At 45.1% G+C, this 22,988-nt stretch overlaps 1 protein-coding gene across 4 annotated transcripts in view; it reads right to left on the bottom strand.

The window, feature by feature from the left end:
- The window catches only part of LOC132825901 (ral guanine nucleotide dissociation stimulator-like), a 191,023-nt gene that overhangs the window by 54,932 nt on the left and 113,103 nt on the right, over positions 1–22,988 (bottom strand). The window contains exon 1 of one of the 4 annotated variants that reach the window (XM_060841523.1): positions 5,006–5,463. The exons of 2 other annotated variants lie outside the window; for them this stretch is intronic. In XM_060841523.1, the coding sequence (XP_060697506.1) occupies positions 5,006–5,188 (183 nt within the window). In that variant the 5' untranslated portion in view covers positions 5,189–5,463. Of the gene's footprint in view, positions 1–5,005; positions 5,464–22,988 lie in introns of those variants that run through there. One more of the 4 variants, XM_060841520.1, reaches the window with a different exon arrangement.

The following is a 22,988-nucleotide window of genomic DNA, read 5'->3' as shown; positions in this document are numbered from 1 at the left end:
GAGGGAAAAGAAGGAGAAAGGACCTGATGGTCTGTGTGCAACTGAGTAGTAAAGGTAGTCAGTGCTGACTGATGCACAGAACAGCAATTCTCGAGAACTCCTTCCTCACTACCACACAAGGAAGATTCTTTGAAAGAGAAGACCTTCCTGCATTTGCTGCCAACATTAATTTTGTTGAAGGTGGCTGGAGTTTAGTTTCCCAGTATTGTGGCTTCCTTTTAGTCATTATATTTTTAACTCGAGTGTCCTTGGGCAAAGTAGAAAAACACACAATAAAACATCTGTGCTGAAGATTACGTATCTGTACATTCCCACAGCCAAGACGGTAAAAGGGAAAAAAAAAACAAGACTCGTCTTTCCACTTATGTAATTCCCCGAATCTCAAATCTCACTCCGGGGCTCGAGCTGAAAGATCAAGGGCAGTACCGAGGAGCAGCTGCATGTCAGTTTCAGAGGTTCTGTTCTTCAAATGAGACATCTGCACTCTCAGGTGGGGGCAAGACATCTCCTGACGCTACTCTGAAGGGGAACAGGGGACACGTAGTGAAGCAGAGAGACACATGTCGAGGCCTTGACAGAGACACCAACATTTTGAGATAAAGCAAATAGAACCCCTACGCCGTGGAACCCGGCCATTCGACCCATTGAGTCCACACGAAGCCTCAGAAGAGCATCCCATCCAGACCCACTCCCCTTCTCCATAATTCTCATGGCTAACTCACCCATACATCTCTGGGCACTGCAGGCAGTTTAGCATGGCCAATCCACCTAACCTGCACACCTCCGGATTGTGGGAGGAAACTGGAGCATCCAGAGGAAACCCACGCAGACACAGGGAGAATGTGCAAACTCCACACAGACAGACAGTTACCCGAAGCAGGAATTGAACTCGGGACCCCAGCGCTGTGAGGCAGCAGTGCTAACCACTGAGCCACTGCGCCGGCCAATTAGGAAGTAAAGAACGGGATCTTCTTGAACATGTTGGCTACTGGTCAAGGCATGGCCAGCCAACTTTACCTCTGAAGGCAATGGCCGTTAGAGGAAGAATTAAAACAAAGCAAACGGTGGAATTCTGGCTGGGTCACAATTTCTGTGGCCCCAACCAACAAAATCCATAAACAGAGAATTAATGCACACTCACAGTAGCGAGCAGAATAGGAGCAGCTACAAGATTAGCTGCCATTTGCTAATCTTTAAAGGAGCTTTATGACACTGTCGGAGACGATAATATAAGCAGATTAATGAGAGGAAGTTGAATGTGAACTTATAAAGGAGAAACATGCAGGTCCAGAGGGAAAGAATGGTGCTGTTTGGATGGTTCTATCAAAGAAGAAGCATTTGCTCAATGGGCTGAACGGTCTCCCTAAGTACAGTGCTGTTCTATAATTATTCACCTCTGCATTTAGGATTGTAACATGAACAAAAGCAACACCTTGCATTTATATATAGTCAATTCCTATTGTCCCCATATCAGCAGGAATTGAATCTGTTTAAAGATGACCTAAAGCTAACAAAGAGGTATTAACAACAGGTGACAAAAGGTTTCCCAGTGGCAGGTTTCAGGCTGATTAAGGAGCAAAAAGAGGCAGAGAAATGTCAAAATGGCATTTCACAGCTGTGACTAGGCAGCTGACGACAGGATCCCCAACGGTAGGGAAATGCTTGGATTTGGAAACAGACTAGAGGCCAAGCATTGGAGGGGTGCAGCGTTTTCAAAGGTTTGGAAGAATTTACAGAGATCGAGAGACACAAGGAGGTGGGGAATATCTGGACAGTGTTGATATACATACTGGTACATCCAGTGGCATTTCTATGGGAAGAGATGTGGACCTCAAACAAGGAGGAAGGAGGGGGATAGCAGACTGTTGCAGAATAGCTGAGGGATCTTGTATTTGTTAACACTGGAATTTAATTTTGCAATGCATTTTCAAATTTAATTGGGTGGCAAAAATATGACCCAAAACATCTGACAGCGCCTCACTAGAACATTTAACCAAACTGTCAAAAAACTTTTTAAGTAATAGGACGAGTTTGAGAAGGTATTTCAGCAGCAGAAACTCCTACCTGTAAAAGTTGATTATAAATGCACACACACATACATATATAAACACACTATATATATATTTATCCCTACTTCCATCTCCCAGGGCAATGTCAGTAATGTAGTAATGTTACTGGACTAGAAATCCAAAGGCCTAAGCTAATGCTCTGGTGACATGAGTTCAAATCTCATAACAACAACTAATTGCTTTAAATTCAGTGAAAAAATGTGGAATGTAATGTTAGTTTCAGCATTGTGACTGTAACACCAGACATCAATTATTGTTATAAATCCATCTGGTTCATTAATACCTTTAGGGAAGGAAATCTGCCATCCTTACCTGGTCTGGCCTACATGTGACTCCAGACCCACAGTGATGTGGTCATCTTTAAGTGACCTCCGACTCAGTTTGAGGGCAATTAGGGACGGTCAATTTCAAGTTACTAACCACATCCATGGATATGGGGATATCACAGGAACGTGGTAGATGATCAAGGAGAAAGTGAGGACTGCAGATGCTGGAGATCAGAGTTGAGAGCGTGTTGCTGGAAAAGCACAGTCGGTCAGGCAGCATCCGAGGAGCAGGAGAGTCGACGTTTCGGGCAAAAGCCCTTCATCAGGAATCAGCCAGTGGTAGATGATCAGCCATGATCTGGGTGGGGCTGTGTCTGGCATGGGACTGGGTCTGAACGGTCAGTGTAGACTCGATGAGCTGAATGCACTGTAAGAATTCTATGGGTCTAGAATAGGGAGCAGTATTGAGGGGATGAATAGCCTAATTCCTACACTTTTGCTCCTAACGCACCATGAAAACTTCAAAGACCATTGACTAAAGTCAATTTAGCTAAGGCTGCAGGATGCACAGCGCTGATGTTAACCTCCAAAAGACCCTGAATGCGAGATCTGGAGATGACATGGGTTGATGTTTTTGAAGCATTTTTCTCCTCACTAACTGCAAAGGCAGGAAACCACAGTGGATGCCTTTGCCCGTTTTTAAGAAGTGCAGACACCCCACACATTCCCAGACCCTCAAGGACAGTTTGCGTTCTCGAGTGTTAGTTATGAAGCAAGGTTAAAAGTCTTGGCTGGCTCAGATGCTGCCTGGCCCGCACTCTCGGTTCGACAGAGAAGGACCCCTGACTGAGCAGGTTGGGTCTCATTGTCTCCTCACTAGCCATTATCCGAGATGTCAGACGAGGCCCAGGGTGAGATTAAATGCTGCTGCAATATCATAAAACATTTCCTTATAAACGGATTTCTAATTTCAATACAGAGGCCTAAAGCTCCTTTCATTGTGGAATGCATACAAATCCCCTGCACTCCAGCAGCAATTATTCTACGAAGAGAGACAAGAATAACAACACATGGTGCTCGACATATATAAATCATTCTTCTTTGAGAAAGTGATACTTTTAGTTTGAAGCAAAGTCATAACTAATATATGTGTGTGGTGTGTGCGTGTGGGGAGGGGTTCAAATTGGGGTCAAGTCCTCACAAGTGCTCCCACTCCTTCGAATAAATGCAAAATACTGTCAACTTTGGAAACATGAAACAACCAGACTGTCGATAGAAGTGTTTGACCAGATTTTTAAAAATGTTAACTCTGTTTCTCTCTCCACAGATGCTGCCAGACCCAGTGAGTTTCTCTGGTGTGCCCCCACCCATCTCCCACTTGTTAAAGGAAACCATGAAGCAAAAACAAAAGCAGACACTGCTGGAAACATTCAGCAGCATCTGTGCGGAGCGAAACAGAGTTAACATTTCGAGTTTGGCATGACTTCCCCAACACCCGCAGTGATTTATTTTAAAAACACATGATGGCGTTCAGGATTATAGAGGGCAAAGTTAAACATCGGACTGTACACACAGCAATAACAGGGCGCTATTACTGTGTCTCATATCCCATAGGCAAAATATCATCACATCAGCAAAACAGCAGTGCAGCAGTCAGTCACATCTCCATAGCAACAGCAGGGCTGGCTGAGTCAGAAAGCGAGATGGTTCCTCACTACAAAGTAAGAAAGAACTGTAAAAAAACAAAAACAAACAAACAGAATGCTGGAGAAACTCAGCAGATCTGGCAGCATCTGTGAAGAGAGAAAGCAGAGTTAATGTTTTGACTCCAATTCTCGAAGGTTACTGGACTCAAAATATTAACTCTGCCTTCTTTCTCTCACTATAGATGCTGCGCAGACCTGCTGAGCTTTTCCAGCAATTTAATTCTGTAAAGAAAAACAAAAGAACTGCGAGTGTTGTAAATCAGAAACAACAGTAGAGGATGCTGGAGAAACTCAGCAGGTCTGGCAGCATCTGGAGAGAGAAATCACAGTTAATGTTTCAGGTCCATTTGACCCAAAATGTTAACGCTGATTTCTCTCTAGATGCTGCCAGACCTGTTGAGTTTCTCCAGCAATTTAGCCCTGCTTTCTCTCTCACCACAGACAGTGTCAGACCTGCCAAGTTTCTCCAGCAATTTAGCCCTGCTTTCTCTCTCATCACAGACAGTGTCAGACCTGCCAAGTTTCTCCAGCAATTTCACCCTGCTTTCTCTCTCATCACAGACAGTGTCAGACCTGCCAAGTTTCTCCAGCAATTTAGCCCTGCTTTCTCTCTCATCACAGACAGTGTCAGACCTGCCAAGTTTCTCCAGCAATTTCACCCTGCTTTCTCTCTCACAAGATGTTGCCAGGCTAGCCGAGTTTCTCCAGCAATTAAATCCTGCCTGCTCTATTCACACACTCTACCAGACCTGCTGCGTTTCCCTATAATTTCACCCTGCTTTCTCTCTCCCCACAGACTCTACCAGACCTGCTGAGTTTCTCCAGCAATTTCACCCTGCTTTCTCTCTCCCCACAGACTCCACCAGACCTGCTGAGCTCCCCCAGCAAGGTCTGGATGCTGTTTGCTTCGGATCTGCAGGTTTTGTTTTTTTTAAAAAAACTCTGGACGGGGTAGAGAGTGTACCTCAGTGAGGGGCAGGTCCGGGTCTAGTTGGGTGAAGCTGTTCAGGACCACAGAGCCGGCGTCTCCCGTCACCTCGAGTCTCACTCCGTCCCAGATCTGCTTCAGCCGCCGGGAGCCGTCAAACATCTTGGGACCGCTGGCCGCGCACTCATTGTGCAGCTCCGGCCACATCAGCCGGACCATGGGCAACAAGGCTACTTGACTCTCGGGCAGCTCTCACTCACTCACTCTCTCTCTCACTCACTCACTCAGTGCCTGGGTTAAAGCCCTTGCGGACAGAGAGAGAGACATCCTCCAGCCCTCCCCTCCGGGCTGCAGCAGGGAGATGGAGAGAGAGTGAGAGAGAGAGAGAGAGAGAGAGAAGGGGAAAGCACTTTATACAACAGCGCTGGATGTTCCCACAGAGAGCTGCGCACAGCCACCTCTCACTGGGATGTGACAGGGAGTCACACTGCCTGCCCAGGCACAGGGGAAAAAGTAGGCAGGAGTATGATGTCAGTGCTCCTGCAACCTCCCAACTCTGGACTGGATCACACCCAGCTCTGGACTGGACTGAATTCCTTCCCCCCCCCTCTCCACAAACTTTCTCTAACTCAAGATTTGCACTCCAACCCTGTCTCGTCAAGTGCTGTGAGGTTTGGATGTCTTTTCTGCGAAGTGGCACAGTTTTTGTTTAGATCCCCTACTATGTGGAAACAGGCCCTTCGGCCCAACAAGTCCACGCCGACCCTCTGAAGAGTAAACCATCCAGTTTCATTTCCCTCTCACTGACTGCACCTAACACTATAGGCAATTTAGCGTGGCCAATTCACCCTAACCTGCACACCTTTGGGCTGTGGGAGGAAACTGGAGCACCCGGAGGAAACCCAGGCAGGCACGGGGAGAATGTGCAAACTCCACACAGACAGACACCCTAAGGCTGGAATCGAACCTGGATTCCTGGTGCTGTGAGATAGCAGTGCTAACCACTGAGCCACCGTGCCTCCCCAAGTGCAGAAAGCAAGGACTGCAGATGCTGGAGATCAGAGTGTGGTGCTGGAAAAGCACAGCAGGTCAGGCAGCATACCTGTATAATTTAGGAGGAATTTACTGCAGGTGGGTTCAGGGGGATGGACAGACCTTTCGGTCCAACTCATCCACACCAACCACATGGTGGCTCAATGGTTAGTACTACAGGCTCACAGCAGCAGGGACCTGGGTTTGATTCTAGCCGCGGGTGACTGTCTGTGTGGAATTTGCACATTCTCCCCATGTCTGTGTGGGTTTCCTCCAGAGCAGGTCAGGTGAATTGGCTATGCTAAATTGCCTAACATAGTGTTAGGTGCATTAGTCAGAGGGAAATGGGTCTAGGTGGGTTACTCTTCAGAGGGTCAGTGTGGACTTGTTGGGCTGAAGGGCCTGTTTCCACACTGTAGGTAATCTAATCTAATATCCTAAATCAGGCCCCATATTCCAGCACTTGGCCCGTATCCCTGCAAACCTTTCCTATCCGTATGCCCATCCAGATGCCTATTAAATGTTGTAATTTACACACACACCGACAATTAACACAGCAACAGTTGGATTCTTTACCGTAGAGGGTCTGTCAAAGCTGGTTGCAAGGATAATTCAAGATTCAGAATAGATTTTTAATCAATGAGGGAGTCAAGGGTTAGGGTGGGAAAGGGGATTTCCTCTGGCAGCTCATTCCATACATGCACCACCCTCTGTGTGAAAAAATTGCCCCTTAGGCCCTTTTTAAATCTTTCCCCTCTCACCTTAAACCTATGCCCTCTAGTTCATGAGGGTCATGGATAGGGTAAACAGACAAGGGATGGTGGATGCTGGAATCTGTACTGAAATCATAAATTGCTGGAGCCCACATAGGGTCAGGCAGCCTCCATGGAGAGAGAGTAAGTTAATGTTTCCAGTCGAGATGACTCTTCAGCGTTCTGATGAGGAGTTGTCCAGACTCGAAATGTTAGCTTGCTCTCTCTCTCTCTGTCTCTCCCCACACAGAGGCTGCCTGACCCACTGTCATTTCCAGCACTTTTTGTTTTCCAGAACACACACAGACCGTTCATCCCATCGAGTCTGCTCTACTATTCAATGAAATCCCAGTTGATCTGATAATCAAAGAACAGTACAGTACAGAAACAGGCCCTTCGGCCCTCAAAGTCTGTGTCAACACATTTTGCCCTTTCATACTAAAACTGTCTTAACTTACAGGATCCGTCTCCCTCTATTCCCTCAAATTCACTTTCCCACCCTAACTCTTGATTCCCTTTCTGATTAAAAATCCATCTATCTGAACCCTGAATTATCTTGACAACCCAGCTTTGATGGCCCCTCTCTGGTAAAGATTCCAACTAACTCCTCCTCAGTCATGTGTTAAATGGGGGATCCCTTCTTCTGACATTATGCTCTTGGGTCCTAGATTCTCCCATAAGAGCGTATAACCTTTTCATATCTACCTTGTCAAGCTCTCTAAGGATCTCATTCATTTCAGTAAGGTCACCTCTCATTCTCCTAAAGTCCAATAAGTACAGGCCTCATCTACTCAACCTCTCCTCATAAGACGCAAATGGAGAGTGTGGTGCTGGAAAAGCACAGCAGGTCAGACAGCATCTGATGAGCAGGAGAATTGATGTTTCAGGCATAAGTGCTTCATCAGAAATGAGGCTTGTGGGCCAAGGGGGCTGAGAGATAAATGGGAGGGGGTGAGCCTTGGGGAGGTAGAAGGACATGCAGGTCTTGTGCCTCCTCCATTATCAAACCCTAACCACTGTGCCTGGAGGAAGAAAGCCTCATCTTCCGCCTTGGAACCCTGCAACCAGAAGGGATCAATGTGGATTTCAACAGTTTCCTCACTTCCCCTCCCTCTCAGATTATCCCAGTCCCAGGCGTCCAACCCGGCAGCACCCTCCTGACCTGTCCACCAAGTTTCCCATCTATCCGCTCCACCCTTTTCTCTGACCTATCACCTCTGCCCCAACTTCATCGACTTATCACATGCCCATCTACCTTCCCCCCAACCCCACACCCTCCCATTTATCTCTCAGCACCCCTGGCCCAAATGTCTAATTTCTGATGAAGGGCTTATGACCGAAACGTTGATTCTCCTGCTCCTCGGATGCTGCCAGACCTGCTGTGCTTTTCCAGCACCACACTCTCGACTCTGATCTCCAGCATCTGCAGTGCTCACTTCCTCCTCATAAGACATTAGCCAAGTGAACCTTCTGTGGACTGCCTCCAGTGCCATGATACTTTTCCTGGATACAGAGTTTAAAATTGTTGACAGTATTCCAGCTGTGGTCTGACTAAATGCGAGGTGCTGCATTTTGGGAAAGCAAATCTCATCAGGACTTATACACTTAATAGTAAGGTCCTAGGGAGTGTTGCTGAACAAAGAGACCTTGGAGTGCAGGTTCATAGCTCCTTGAAAGTGGAGTTGCAGGTAGATAGGATAGTGAAGAAGGCGGTTGGTATGCTTTCCTTTATTGGTCAGAGCATTGAGTACAGGAGTTGGGTGATCATGTTGTGGCTGTACAGGACATTGGTTAGGCCACTGTTGGAATATTGCGTGCAGTTCTGGTCTCCCTCCTATCGGAAAGATGTTGTGAAACTTTTGAACGGGTTCAGAAAAGATTTACAAGGATGTTGCCAGGGTTGGAGGATTTGAGCTATAGAGAGAGGCTGAACAGGCTGGGGCTGTTTTCCCTGGAGTGTCGGAGGCTGAGGGGTGACCTTATAGAGGTTTATAAAATCATGAGGGGTATGGATAGGATAAATAGACAAAGTCTTTTCCCTGGGGTGGGGGAGTTCAGAACTAGAGGGCATAGGTTTAGTGTGAGAGGGGAAAGATATAAAAGAGACCTACGGGGCAACTTTTTCACACAGAGGGTGGTGCGTGTATGGAATGAGCTGCCAGAGGAGGTGGTGGAGGCTAGTACAATTGCAACATTTAAAAGGCATTTGGATGGGTATATGAATAGGAAGGGTTTAGAGGGATATGGACCGGGTGCTGACAGGTGGGACAAAATTGGATTGGGATATCTGGTCGGCATGGACTGAAGGGTCTGTTTATGTGCTGTACATCTCTATGACTCCATGACCACTGCCTTGTATAGTTTTAGCAAAACCTCCTTAGTATTATACTCCATTCCCTTTGAAATAAAGGCCATTGTTCCATTTAGATGTACCTACTTCACACAGAGGGTGGTGGGCATTTGGAACGCATTGCCAGCAGAGGTAGTAGAGGCAGGCATGGTAGATTCAGTTAAGATGCATCTGGACAGATGCATGAGTAGGTGGGGAGCAGGGGGATACAAATGCTTAGGAATTGACTGACAGGTTTAGACAGTACATCTGGATCGGTTCAGGCTTGGAGGCCGAAGGGCCTGTTCCTGGGCTGTAAATTTTCTTTGTTCTTCTTTGTTCTTTATACTGTGTGGACTACAGAGGTTCAACTTTTTGAGGGAAAGAAAATGCTGCCCAGCCAGCAACGCCCATGTCCCATAAACAAATGAAAAGTCAAATAAACTAAACAGAGAAATTATTAAGGTGCCTAGATATACATGGATTTGAATATTGTGTCAGCCATGGTTTCACAGATAGCACACTCATCTCTGACTTACACAGTCGTGGGAGTAAGCCCCACTCCAGCATTTGAGTACAACAATCCAGTGCAATACTGAGGAGTGCTACACTGTTGGCGGTGCTGCCTTTCAGCTGGCACACTGACCTGAGACCTCACCTGCTTGCTCAAGGAGATACAAAAGATCCCATGGCACTGTTATGGAGATGGGAAGAGAAGTTTGCCCCAGACTACCGAACAATGTTTATGTTTCAGTCAACATCACTGAAGCACTTTATTTATTAATGGAAGTGGGTATCAGTAACTTAAGTCATCACTTAGTGCTCATCAATGTTAACCACACTGCTGTCGGTCTAGAGTCAAGTTTGGGTTAGACTGGATAAAGATGGCAGGTTTCCTTCCCTGAAGTGAACCAGATGGGCTTTTTTGACAATGGTGACATGATCACAGTGGGATTTAAACCAGCACATTAAGCCTGGGATTCTGAATTATTATATCCAGGAGTGTTACCACTACGCGATCACATCCCTTTTGTGATTACATTGCTGTTTGTTGGAGTTTGCTCGGTTCAAATCAGCTGCCACGTTTTCTACATTATACTAATCACGACATTTAAAAAAAATGTTGGCTGTAAAGTACTTTGAGACATCTGTTAGCCATGAAAAACTCCACGCTAACGCAAGACTTCTGTTTTTACTTTAAATATGACAACAGTTGCTGCTCTAACTACCCTGGAATCCAAACTGCACTACCTTCCTTCAGTGCTTCTCGGGCTGTGTACATCAAATAATTTTGTGCTGGAAAATTGCTACAAACACTGACTGACATTCTCACCCTAATGCCCTCAATCCACCACTGATACAACCCAACCCAGTGTCAACTAACAAACAGGTGAAAATGCTGCCAAGTGCTTGGAGAGAGCAATAGAATTAACATGTTACGAAAAAAAAACTCGACGCCTGATGGGCCATTGAGGAACAGACAGCTACAAGGACTGCTACAGGAAGGATATCATTAAACTGGAGAGGGCTCAGAAAAGATTTACTAGCACATTGCCGGGAACGTAGAGCTTGAGTTATAAAAATAAGACTGAAAAGGTTGAGACTTTTTTTTTCACTGGAGTGCAGGAGGTTGAGGGTTGAGCTTATAGAGGTTTATAAAATCATGAGGGGCGTGGATAGGGTAAATAGGCAATTGCCTTTTCCCAAGAGTATGGGGGTTAATAACTAGGGGGCATATTTCTTAAGCTGAGAGGAGAAAGATTTTAAAAAGGACACGAGAGGCAACTTTTTTTTTACAGTGAATGCTTCGTGTGTGGAATGAACTGGCAGAGGAAGTGGTGGATGCGGGAACGCTTACAACATTTAAAAGACATTTGGATACATTTATAGGAAAGGTTTGGAGGGATATGTGCTGAGCACAGGCATGCGTGATTAGTTTAGTTTGGGAACATGGTTGGACTGAAGGGTCTGTTTCCATGCTGTATTACTCTATGATTTGGGTATATGAACAGGAAGGATTTGGAGGGATATAGGCCAGGTTCTGGCAGGTGGGACTAGATTGGGTTGGGATATCTGGTCAGCATGAATGAGTTGGACCGAATGGTCTATTTCCATGCTGTACATCTCTCTGACTCTATGATTGTAGCTGGAAGTGAGCCTCTTAATTTTATTTCAGAATCTCTTCCCCTTCCTCACATAGCCCTGGCACAGTAACAGGACGTGATGTTCGTGAAGTTTCCATTCTCAGTCCAACTGCGATGAGGTTGCTTTATAAATGTACAGTGTTGTTGTTGAGTCATCCATGGGCTGTTATGCTGCCCCCTGTGGTCAGTTCCAGAACAACATGCCCTTCAACAGTAAAACTAAATAATTAGCAGCAGGAGTGGGTCATTGGTCCTTTAGAACCTGCACCATCAAATCAACAAGATCATGGCTGATCTTTTACCCCTACTTCACCTTCGTTCACTACCCCATTCTATAACTGTCAAGAATGTGTCGACCTTTCTCTTGAATAAAATCAACAGCTGGGATTGCAAAATTTAACCCTTCACTTTCTCAGCTTGGAGCTAGTACAAGAAGCGAGTGAATGAAGAAGTTGCATTTACATAGCGCCTTTCATGACCTAATGATGTTACCTAGCCCCCGACAGCCAATGAGGTAATACTGAAGTGTAGGAAACACAGGAGCCAGCTTACGCACAGCAAGATCCCACAAGCAGTAACAGGCGAACGGTCAGTTGATCTTGTTTTTGGGCGGTGTTGGTGAAGACATAAGTATTGCAATAATTCCTGGAGAGGGTGCAACAATGGAGTCAGTTGGTGGCACAAAGATGCTGTACTAAGAGGGGTGGTGGAGGCGGGGGGGGGGAGCTGCACTCTCTGACCAAAGCCTTGGATACCTTCCCACGTTAACATGAAGGATCCTTTTTCTCTTGAGGGCTGGCGGGAGATATCACGTCAAATGTCTCTCTGCTCCTTGTGGGATCCTGCTGGGCACAACCTGGCTTCTGTTTTTCCTACAGCGCGGCAGTGACTACACTGTTGAGAAACAGCCCACACTTGCGGTCGAGTTGGCCGGCTGGGGTGGGGTTTTGTTTTCCCCCTCTGTCTTCACCTCCATCCACCCCACCCCATGTTAATTGATTGGGTGCACAATCCAAAGCAGCCTGTGGGTGACCGAGGCAGCACAGAGACAACACGTGCTTTCCCTTGAAAAAGAAAATGTTTGCAGGATCAAGGGGAAATGGGACCTGTACAGGAGTGAGGGGGTGAATGGCCTCCTTGTAGAATCATAGAATCCCCAGTCCTCACTCTCTCCTGTCTGTGTTTAAGTGTGTGTAGGTGTGTGTGTATAAGTATGTGTGCAGGTGAGTGTGTATATGTGTGTCTTTGTGTGTGTGTATGTGTGTGTGTACAAGTGTGTGTGTGTGTATAAGTATGTGTGTAGGTGTACGTTGGTATGTGTGCAGGTGTGTGTGTGTATGTGTGTATATGTGTGTCTTTATGTGTGTGTGTGTATGTATATGTTATATGGTTCAATGGAGGTGACAGATGGATAGAGCTGGCTACAGGCTAAACTGAACCCCTATGTCTGTGTGACTTCAATGATAATGATAAAGGCAGCGAATGACAGTGCTCGGTCAGACCAGGTAAGGATGGCAGATTTCTGTTCTTAAAAGGCATTAGTGAAGCAGATGGGTTTTTGACAACAACCAGTGATCCAATGATAGGTCCAGGAATATAAAGTGAGGAACACCAGAGTGTGGAAGTGACAATACCTGCATTGAGGCAGATATGAGCAGAACTGAGGGTTAGCAGCACAACTTGAATCTAGGGCAGTTTTGGTGAAGGTGAGAGCCCGGGGACACACCTGTAACTTGGATCAATACCTTCTCAGTACAGCTCCATTAGAGAGACTCAAACACAAAGCAGTGTGAGAGATGAGAGCATAATTCTGAAGCAAATGCTCACACCATCAGTGACATCCGTGTCATCAATCAGTGATGCCTCTCGCTGGTGTTCCACTGGTCAAACTCTCTCTCCAAACACAGGGTAACTTGGCAAGATGAAGGGCTTATGCTCGAAACGTCGAATTCCCTATTCCTGAGATGCTGCCTAACCTGCTGTGCTTTAACCAGCAATACATGTTCAGCTGTGATCTCCAGCATCTGCAGACCTCATTTTTTACTCGAAGAGCAGAATCTATAATTGGACAATGGGAGTTTCAGATATACTGCTCAATGCTATCAGAAATAAACACGTGAGTGCACATCTTTAATTCCAATGACTACACTGAGAACTTCTTTATCTGAACACCTATTAAAATCACTTTCCAGTCTGGCAAGTTCTTCAGAACTCACGTGGATAAGAAATGAGGAGAATGTGACTGGAAACACCCAATGGAAACATTCAGGATACTTCTGTGATGCAGTTGATTGGTATCGATCAAACTGGTACAAGTCAAAAGACATTTTTAGCACAGCACGTTCTCTGGAGATTTGAGAACTGCGCGTAGGTCGATATTGCAAAATAACAGCGACGTGGTGTAACAGTTCTCTAAAACATTCAGACAAATGAAAACTCCAGCAGTTTCAGTCCACTGATCCAGCAACTCTGTGGTTTATATGTGAGTGCATTATATCTATATGTCAATGTCTTTTAAAATCAAGATCACGCACTCGCTATGTTTTCAAGGTCATACATGAGGCCTATTGCAATAAGTGGCTGGTAAGCGACTCAACCGTGGACGGTTTCACAAAGCGACCTCTATCCTCATCCCATCTTCCTTTAAAATACATGCACACTCACTTTCAGCATGGCTGTATTTGACTGAACTTGAGCACAAAATCCAGAGTCTAACACTTCGACGCATCCCTGAGGGAGGGCTGGACAGTCAGCAATGCTGTCTTCTGGATGAGATGTTAAGCTGAGGCCCCTAATGTCAGCTCAGGTGGACGTGTAAGATTCCAATGCACTATTCTGGAGGCGAGCTATCCGGGTGTCCTAGCCAGTATTTACCCCTCAATCAACATCGCAACAAAACAGATGACCTGGCCATGATCACATTGCTGTTTTTAAGAACTTGCTGTGTGCAAATTGGTAACCATTAACAAAAATGATTATGCCTCAAAATTTTTTCACTGGTTGAAAATTCTTTTGGGATAACCGCTGGATGTGAAAAGCACTATATAAATGAAGTTACAAATCACACAACACCAGGTTATAGTCCAACCGGTTTATTTTGAAGCATTAGCTTTCGGAGCACTGCTCCTTCATTAGGTGGTTGTGGAGGAGCAGCGCTCTGAAAGCTTGTACTTCCAAGTAAACCTGTTGGACTATAAGCTGCTGTTGTGTGATTCTTAACTTTGTCCACCCCAGTCCAACACCGGCATCTCCAAATCATGTATAAATGAAAGTCTTTCAGTTTTTTTCTTTCCAGTGATCTCAAGTCAGAATGCTTGTCTTTGTCCATTGAGGAACATTAAACTCAGGTATGAGACTTCAAGCAGACGCCTACTCTAACTGAGAGGGACAAACATATTATGGACATGAGCCCACATGTGGGATCTTCCTGTTCCGTACTGCTTAGTGTGCCCTTGTTACTTATCATCCTTTCTCAGTATAATTTATTGTCCTTCTTTCAGTGTGGTTCCACCATGATACAGCACAAGGTCCTGCAAGGTCCACCCGTGTTATCACTTGGGTGAACCAGTTGTTTGGAATGTGAGGCTGAACAGAATGAACAGGCTGGTTAATCTTCACAAAACCGTGCTGCGTCAGTAACTTCCCTCTGACTTTCCTTAACCTTCTTCCCATACTGCTTAAAACATAAACTGTTTGCTCTTATTAATTTTGACCCAACAGCCTCATCGATAAGGGGTCCATGTCCATCACGCACTCCCAGAGGGGTGTGAGAGAGTGAGGGGAGAGGGTGTCAGTCACCTTCCAGGATGGTGAGACACTGAGGGAGTCAATCTTTTCATTAAAGGGGCGGCTCAGTGGTTAGCACTGCCACCTCACAGCACCAGGAGCCTGGGTTCAATTCCACCCTTGGGTGACTGCCTGCGTGGAATTTGCACATTCTGCCCTTGTCTCAGTGGGTTCCCTTTAAGTCGGTTAAGTGGACTAGCCCATAGTGTCCTGGGATGTGTAGGGTGGGTGGGATAGCCATGTGAAATATCGGGTTACAGTTTGGGTGGGGGGGGTGGGTCTTGGGGGGTTACTCTTCAGAGGGTGAGTGTGGACTCGATGGGCTGAATGGCCTGCTTCCCTACTAAAGGGATTCTATGGTCACTATTACTTGCTGTTTGTGGGAGCTTGCTGTGTGCAAATTGGGTGCCATTTTCTTTATTACATCGCAATAGCGAGTGCACCGCTAAAACAATTCTGTGACTGAAAAGTCAAAAATCACACAACAACAGGTTATAGTCCAACAGGTTTATTTGGAAGCATCAGGTGAATGAAGGAGCATCGCTCTGAAAGCTAGTGCTTCCAAACAAACCTGTTGGACTATAACCTGGTGTTGTGTGATTTTTAACTTTGTACACCTCAGTTCAAGACCAGCATCTCTTCACCTTGACTGAAAAGGTGCAACAGGGGAAGGTCGCTGTCTATCCTCTCCCAGCATCAGTCCATAGAGGAGCTGAAAACTGTCAAACGTCTGGAGCGAGTGTATGCAGCTAATTATATGGGCATATGATTGAAAAATGTACAGACCTGTATAAAAATGATAAATTCTGATCTTTGCATGAAAATGTTTACATATGTGGGCGGCACAGTGGCATAGTGGTTAGCACTGCTGCCTCACAGCGCCAGAGACCTGGGTTCAATTCCTGCCTCAGGCGACTGACTGTGTGGAGTTTGCACGTTCTCCCCGTGTCTGCGTGGGTTTCCTCCGGGTGCTCCGGTTTCCTCCCATAGTCCAAAAATGTGCAGGCCAGGTGAAGGGGTAAGTGTAGGGGTATGGGTGGGTTTCGCTTCGGCGGGTCGGTGTGGACTTGTTGGGCCGAAGGGCCTGTTTCCATACTGTAAGTAATCTAATGTATGGCATGACCAACTGTACAGACCATCAAATTATTTTATGAATAAAGTATATTTTTGAAATATAAAAAAAAAGTATGTACCTGACAAAGGAATCTATATTGCCAAGATGGAGGGCGTTGAAATTGTATTGTGGTCACTCACAGTGGAACATGCGCAAAGAGAAATGCTGATTTCTACTGCACTCTTTGTCATTTCTGATTAGAAATGTTTTGCCCTTGGTTGTATACCGACCATGGAATGGATATGGCAAAGTCTATTGTAATTACACTGTGTGGAACATGCTGTATGGAGACACGTTGAATTTGATTGCAAATAGTATAATATTCAAGCTGTAACATTTTGTGATGTATTTTCACATGTTTTACGAATAAAGAATATTTTTGGAAAATAAAAGAACGTACAGTACTTTGGGGTGTCCAATGGTCATGAAAAGCGCTATATAAATGCAAGTCTTCCTTTGTTTGGTTATGGTAATTGACTAATACACATTATTTTTCTCAATTTACTGTAGACAAGGACAACACTCTGCTCAGATCTATACAATTAGCAACATGCATTAATTAGAATGCATTTGTTATTGACTGAGGTTAGTGATCTTTTCCCATGTTAGGGGTGGGGAATCCCCTAAGCGGAAGATGAGGATTACCCTGAACAAGAGGGAATCGTGAACTCTCCCCTGCAGTGAGTGAGGGAGGGAGGGAGTGGGTTGGGGAAAGGGAAGGTCTGCCACAATTGGTCTTAGTATTTCTGAGCTGGAAGCAGTAAATATCAGGCCAGTGTTCTTTGCCCCAGTGAGTCATGCTGGAATATGCACACTTGGATGTCATAATCAGCTTGATTCCTCCCCACCTGCCACAGCAGATGCCTACCATGATTCAGAGTAGCAGTCTATTGCTTCTGAGTCCGTAAGCGGTGAGTTCAAATCCTACTTCAGTACAGATTCCATGTTGATGACCCAGCATGGCACTGACACAGGGGACAGCCCATTGAAAGTGCAAACTTTCAGACTGCTTACAAGAAAATGTTATAAAGGTCCTCTGGCAGTATTTAAAGAACAGCAGTGGAGTCTTCACTAATGTCCTGCCCAACATTAATTTCTCAAACAATGCCTACTATTTGATCCATAATCTTTTGTAGGAACTTGCTATGTGCAAATTAGCTGCTATATTTCCTGCATTTCCACAGCAAAGAATGCCAGAGATGGAAGCCATTCATTGATTATAAAATGGTTTGGGATATCCTATGGAAGTTGCTATATAAATGCAGATGTTCATTCTTTCGAACAGCTGAGGTTTATGCCAATTCTTTGGGTTAATGGCACTAGTTAAGTCAGGACTGCCAAGCAAGACAACACGCAACATTTTGAAAAAAATTTCCAATTCAAAATCTGAAGTTCCCTTCCTCATCCTCGGTTTTCATTTGGATGTGCGGAGCTTAGACTGATGCAGCGCCTTTAGTTTGTTTGAACATGCAGTGAAGGTCACCAATCTGTTCCCAATGTTCATTAATAATCGCCACAGAAATGGGTTCTGGCTTTTCAATCCAGCCCAGTTCCCAGTGAGCAGTCACTGCAATCATAATCACTGCTCATGTGACAGCCTCATTCCCCGGACAGCTGGGCTGAGAGCGTGGAAAACTAATGAGTCTTCTCATCTCACTACATTCTTAAAAAAAAAGGTGAAAGGTTAAAAACTTCACTCACGCAGTGATCATAGGTACCAGGCCCCATTTTATATGTAACATAACAGACAAGTGGAGCCCATCATATACAGAGACAGCTCCGTTTGGTTGGGGCAGTACATAGATGGGAGCATATTACACATGGGACAATATATAAGGGTAGAATAAGGCAAGTGAGGGCAACTGCTTTGAGTTATAAAGAAAGACTGGGAATTTTTCACTGGAGAGTAGGAGGTTGAGAAGCGATCTTATAGAAGTTGATGAATTAATGAAGGGTATAGATAGAGTTAATGATAGTTGCCTTTTCCCTAGGATAGAGAGGTTTCAAGACTCGGGGGACATTTTTGAGGTGAGAGATTTAAAAAGGGTCACGAGGGGCAAATAGTTTTACACAGAGGGTGGTTCGCATGTGGAATGAACTTCCTGAGGAAGTGGTGGATGTGGGACAATTACAACGTTTCAAAGACATTTGGATAAGTTTATGAATAGGAAAGGTTTGGAGGGAAATGGGCCAGGAGCCGGCAGCTGGGGCTAGTTTAGTTTGGGATTATGGTCAGCATGGACTGGTTGGACCGAAGGGTCTGTTTCCGTGCTGTATGTCTCTGTGACTGTATGAAAGTAACATTGCTCGAAGAGAAATTTGTTTTTATTTGTTCAGACATTTGCCACAGGGCAGAGTACATGCCGTACTCAAACCAGCCTGTGCTGATTGTTAGATGTGATGCTATGATTAGCAAGCACTTGCTGAACAATTCTGAGTGCATTAGTAATTACAATAACTTCCAGTTGAAGATAATCAGTCAAGTGCATAGCAAGGTTCGTGTCCAAATGCTTGAAGAAACATGCTGTTTTAGTACAGGTAGGCACCCATTCTTTACAAGCACTAGGAACATGTTTAAACCTTGTGCCTCTTTGGAATTACTTGGAATTTGGGGAGCCTTTAGTTCCCCTTCACTTTCTCCATGGCAATACCTTAGCCAGTCAGAATTGGCTGGCCAGTCAATTGCTACCCTTTTCTCCTGCGGTATAAACTGTTGTGATTGCTTGAAATTTGGCTTTATTGCCTCTGTCTCGAGTGCAAGCATTAGCAATGCAACTCTCTCTTCAAAAATATTCAAGTTCTGTACTTCCAAGAAACTTCAAAAAATTAACATTTGAAAGCTTGCAATTTAGGCCACTGCAGTGAACCTACGGAAACTCATTTTGGACAGGCTTTTGCTCGTAACGTTGATTTTCCTGCTCCTCGGATGCTGCCTGACCTGCTGTGCTTTTCCAGCACCACTCTAATCTTGACTCTAAATATCATCCCTGCAATTCCTCGTGTTGAGTCAGCTGTGTCAGAGTTGGGTCATAACGAGAGGGATATGAGTGGAGCAAAGAAAGTGGAAAGGTTTATTTATTAATGAGCCTTGGCAAAATTGGCATCCTTGGCATTTTTTTCTTCTTCGCCAGTCTCTCAAGACTGAGGGTATTTTCTTTCCATTCCAGTATTGTGAGTCCTGAGGCAACTAAACAGTCCAATGCTAGATTCCAAATATCAGGGGGGCATCGGTTTAAGGTGAGAAGGGAAGGTTTTAAAGGAGATGTGATGCGAAGCAAGTTCTTTTACACAGAGGATGGTAGGTGCCTGGGTCATGTCGCTAGGGGAGGTGATGGAGGCCGAGTTGTTGGTAAGGTTTAAGAAGCATTTAGTCAGACACATGACCAGCCAGGGAATAGAAGGATATGGACTACACGCAGGCAGCTGGGATTAATTTAGAATGTCATCATAGTCAGCATAGACATGCTGGACTGAAGGGCCTGTTACTTTTTTTAAACTGTCCATTTACGGGATGAGGGCGTCGCTGGTCAAGCCAGCGTTTATTGGCAGTGAAGAGTCAACCACATTGCTGTGGGTCTGCCGTCACATATAGACCAGACAAGAATGGCAGCTTCCTTCCCTAAAGGGCGTTAGGGAACAAGATGGTTTTTCTGACAATGGATTCATGGTCATCCTTAGACCCTTTAATTCCAGATACTTGTTGAATTCAAATTCAACCATCTGCTGTGGCAGGTTTCGAACCCAGGTCACTGGAACATTACCTGGGTCTCTGTGTTAACAATCCAGTGATAATACCATGAGGCCATTGCCTCCTCATCTCTGCTATGTTCTAGATCTGTACACTGTGTGTCAGGTGGGGAAGGTGGTGTTGAAGAGGTGGGTGGGTGGGATGCTTGGGGTTTTGCAAATTCCTTCCACTGTTTGCCTTTTGGCCTTTAGCTTTGGCCTGTTGGAGGTGCTCATGATGGTTGTCACCCTAACGGATGCTTCCTCTCTAGTTTGGTTAATCCAAGGCAATATTCCCAGGTGCTGGTTCTTCATGGAGGCTTCGAGGAACATCCTGGAAGCACCTTCTCAGTGCTCCTGGTGACTTCATAATGACATGGCTTGCAGTTTGTTTTGGGAGTTTTGCATCAGGAATGTGGACAGTGTAGCCTCCCCAACACAGATAGTTGACCATCTTCAGTGTCTCGGGGCTGGGACTGTTACCCTGATATCAACACTCCTATTCTGCCAATGGATCTGTGGAGGTTAGCTTTCTCTAGGGATTTGAGATGTCTCCTGTACAACTCCCATGTTTCCCACACATACAGAAGGGGAAACAACACTACTACCTTGTTGACCATGAGCTTGGTGCTAAGTTTGAAGTCTTTATCATCAAGCTCTATGTTTCCAGAAGGCCCAAAGCCTGTGCTAGTAAATGCTGAATTTCATCATCAGATGTCTGTCCTCCCAACAGGATGCTCCCTTGATACAAGAATACATTAGGATATGGGGTCATTCAATTAGGATCGAAATGAGGCGGTGTGGATCTTGGGAAAATTAGCTTTTCAGGGATTCTGGGAATGCGGGGAGCAAGCAAGAAACGTTGACTACTGAGGAGCAGTTCAGGGGGATAAAGGGGAAAAGTTCCCATTTCTTAAGCTGCTATATTCTCATTGTCCATGTCTATGGTTTTGAGAAGATGTTGAACCATTGATAGCAGAATGACAACAATATCACAAGTTATACACAGATTGCAAACAAAAGGTGGATTTATGAATGATAACTCAAAGAGTGATTCACTTTTCAATGCCCATTGTTAGGTCTTCAAGTTCTCTATTATGGGATTATGGGATGTCAGCCCTGGGAAACAGATACACTTACTTTTCAGTGAAAAATCACTCATATTAGTGTAGGATGGGAGGCACATATAAATAAGCCAGAACAGGCAAGAACAGCAGGTTAAATAATAGCAACGTACTGAGGATTCAGGAGATAAAAACACATAGTGCTGAAGGAACTCAGCTGGTCTAGCAGCATTTCTGGACTGATAGATGCCTGATTTCGAGACTGGTACAACTCCATTTTTGGAAGGGATCAACAGCAACTTTCCTTCTCTAATGGGCAGCAGTAAACGAGGTGGGGAGGGTGGTGGTAAAGTCAATGGGCTAGTCTGGTTTTTTGAGAAGTGGGTTCAAAGCCCACATTGGCAGCTGATGAAGCTGGACAATTAACAATTCTGAAAATATGAAACCAGTCAGGGCAATCCATTAACAATTGTTAAAAAAAAAAGCCGTCTGCTTCACTAACACGCTTTGGGGAAGGAAATCTGCCGTCCTTATCTGGTCTGGCTAAAATGTGACTTCAGACCCAAAGCAATGCAGTTGACTTCTAACTGTCCCAGAAACGACCAAACAAGTCATTGAGGTCAAGGACATAAAAGATGGCCGACAAATGCTGGTCTTGTCAGCAATGTCCACATCTCATGGAAGAATATGCATTTTGTTTCTTTATAGCAACAATCCAACACCCCCATGTTCAAGTGTACTGGTATGGAATTGTTTTTGAAAAATTGTACTGAAATCTTAAATTAGTGGGATTTGTCAAAAATCAATAGATGCTTCATCCTAGATTTTGGATTACTATTCCAGAAATATGACCACACATTCCCTGATCCTTACTGCTCCAACCGATGTAATGCTTTCTTGGTAATATTGCACACTCCAGTTCTGCAGCATGATATCTTAACCTCTGTGGGAAATGAGTCAGTTCAGGCTCACATTACAGTAATTAGTCATCGGTTGCACGGTTCCTGGGATCAGGTGTCTCTGGGCTTGTCGTCAGGACAACCTGAAGTAACCTCATCCCCATCGCTTGAATGGACCTTCAGTTGTGATCTGATGGGCTTGTCCTTGTGAGGAGCTGGTGGCAAGTCTCAAAAGATGACTTAAAATGACACAGAAAGAGGTCATTTGGCCCATTAAGTCCATGCTGGCCTTTCTTGAAGCAGCCCCGGTCTGTTCCTGTAGCCCCTGCCAGTTTATTTTCAAGTGCCCATCCATTTTCCTTTGGGAAACCTCTTTCGAGTCCATTTCAGTGCATTGCAGAGCACTTGGTAAGATGTTACAGCCCATTATTAAGGATAGGATGCAGAGTACTTGGAAATGCATGGTAAACTATGGCTTCATACCGGGTTGGTCATGCCCAACAAATCTATTAGAATTCTTTCAGGAGGTAATGAGCAGTTCAGACAAAGGTGAGCCAGAGGACGTGGTATATTTGGATTTCCAGAAAGCCTCTAACAAGCCACCCACAAGGCTGCTAGGTGTGTTGTTCCCCTGGTGCCAGAATCAAGGATGTCTCAGAGAGGGTGCAGAATGTTCTCACGAGGGAGATGGGCCAGCAGGAGGTCATTGTCCACATTGGAACCAACGACATAGGAAGGGAAAAGGTAAAGATTCTGAAGGGAGATTACAGAGAGTTAGGTAGAATTTTAAAAAGGAGGTTCTCAAGGGTAGTAATATCTGGGTTACTCCCAGTGCTACGAGCTAGTGAGGGCAGGAATAGGAGGATAGAGCAGATGAATGCATGGCTGAGGAGCTGGTATATGGGGAAAGGATTCACATTTTTGGATCATTGGAATCTCTTTTGGGGTAGAAGTGACCAGTACAAGAAGGACAGATTGCACCTAAATTGGAAGGGGACTAACATACTGGGAGGGAGATTTGCTAGAATTGCTTGGGAGGATTTAAACTAGTAAGGTTGGGGTGGGGGGACCCAGGGAGATAGTGAGGAAAGAGATCGATCTGAGACGGGTACAGTTGAGAACAGAAGTGAGTCAAACAGTCAGGGCAGGCAGGGACAAGGTAGGACTAATAAA

The sequence above is a fragment of the Hemiscyllium ocellatum genome, chromosome 21, assembly GCF_020745735.1.
Source record: "Hemiscyllium ocellatum isolate sHemOce1 chromosome 21, sHemOce1.pat.X.cur, whole genome shotgun sequence".
Lineage (NCBI taxonomy): Eukaryota > Metazoa > Chordata > Chondrichthyes > Orectolobiformes > Hemiscylliidae > Hemiscyllium > Hemiscyllium ocellatum.
This window is presented reverse-complemented; position numbering and strand designations above follow the sequence as displayed.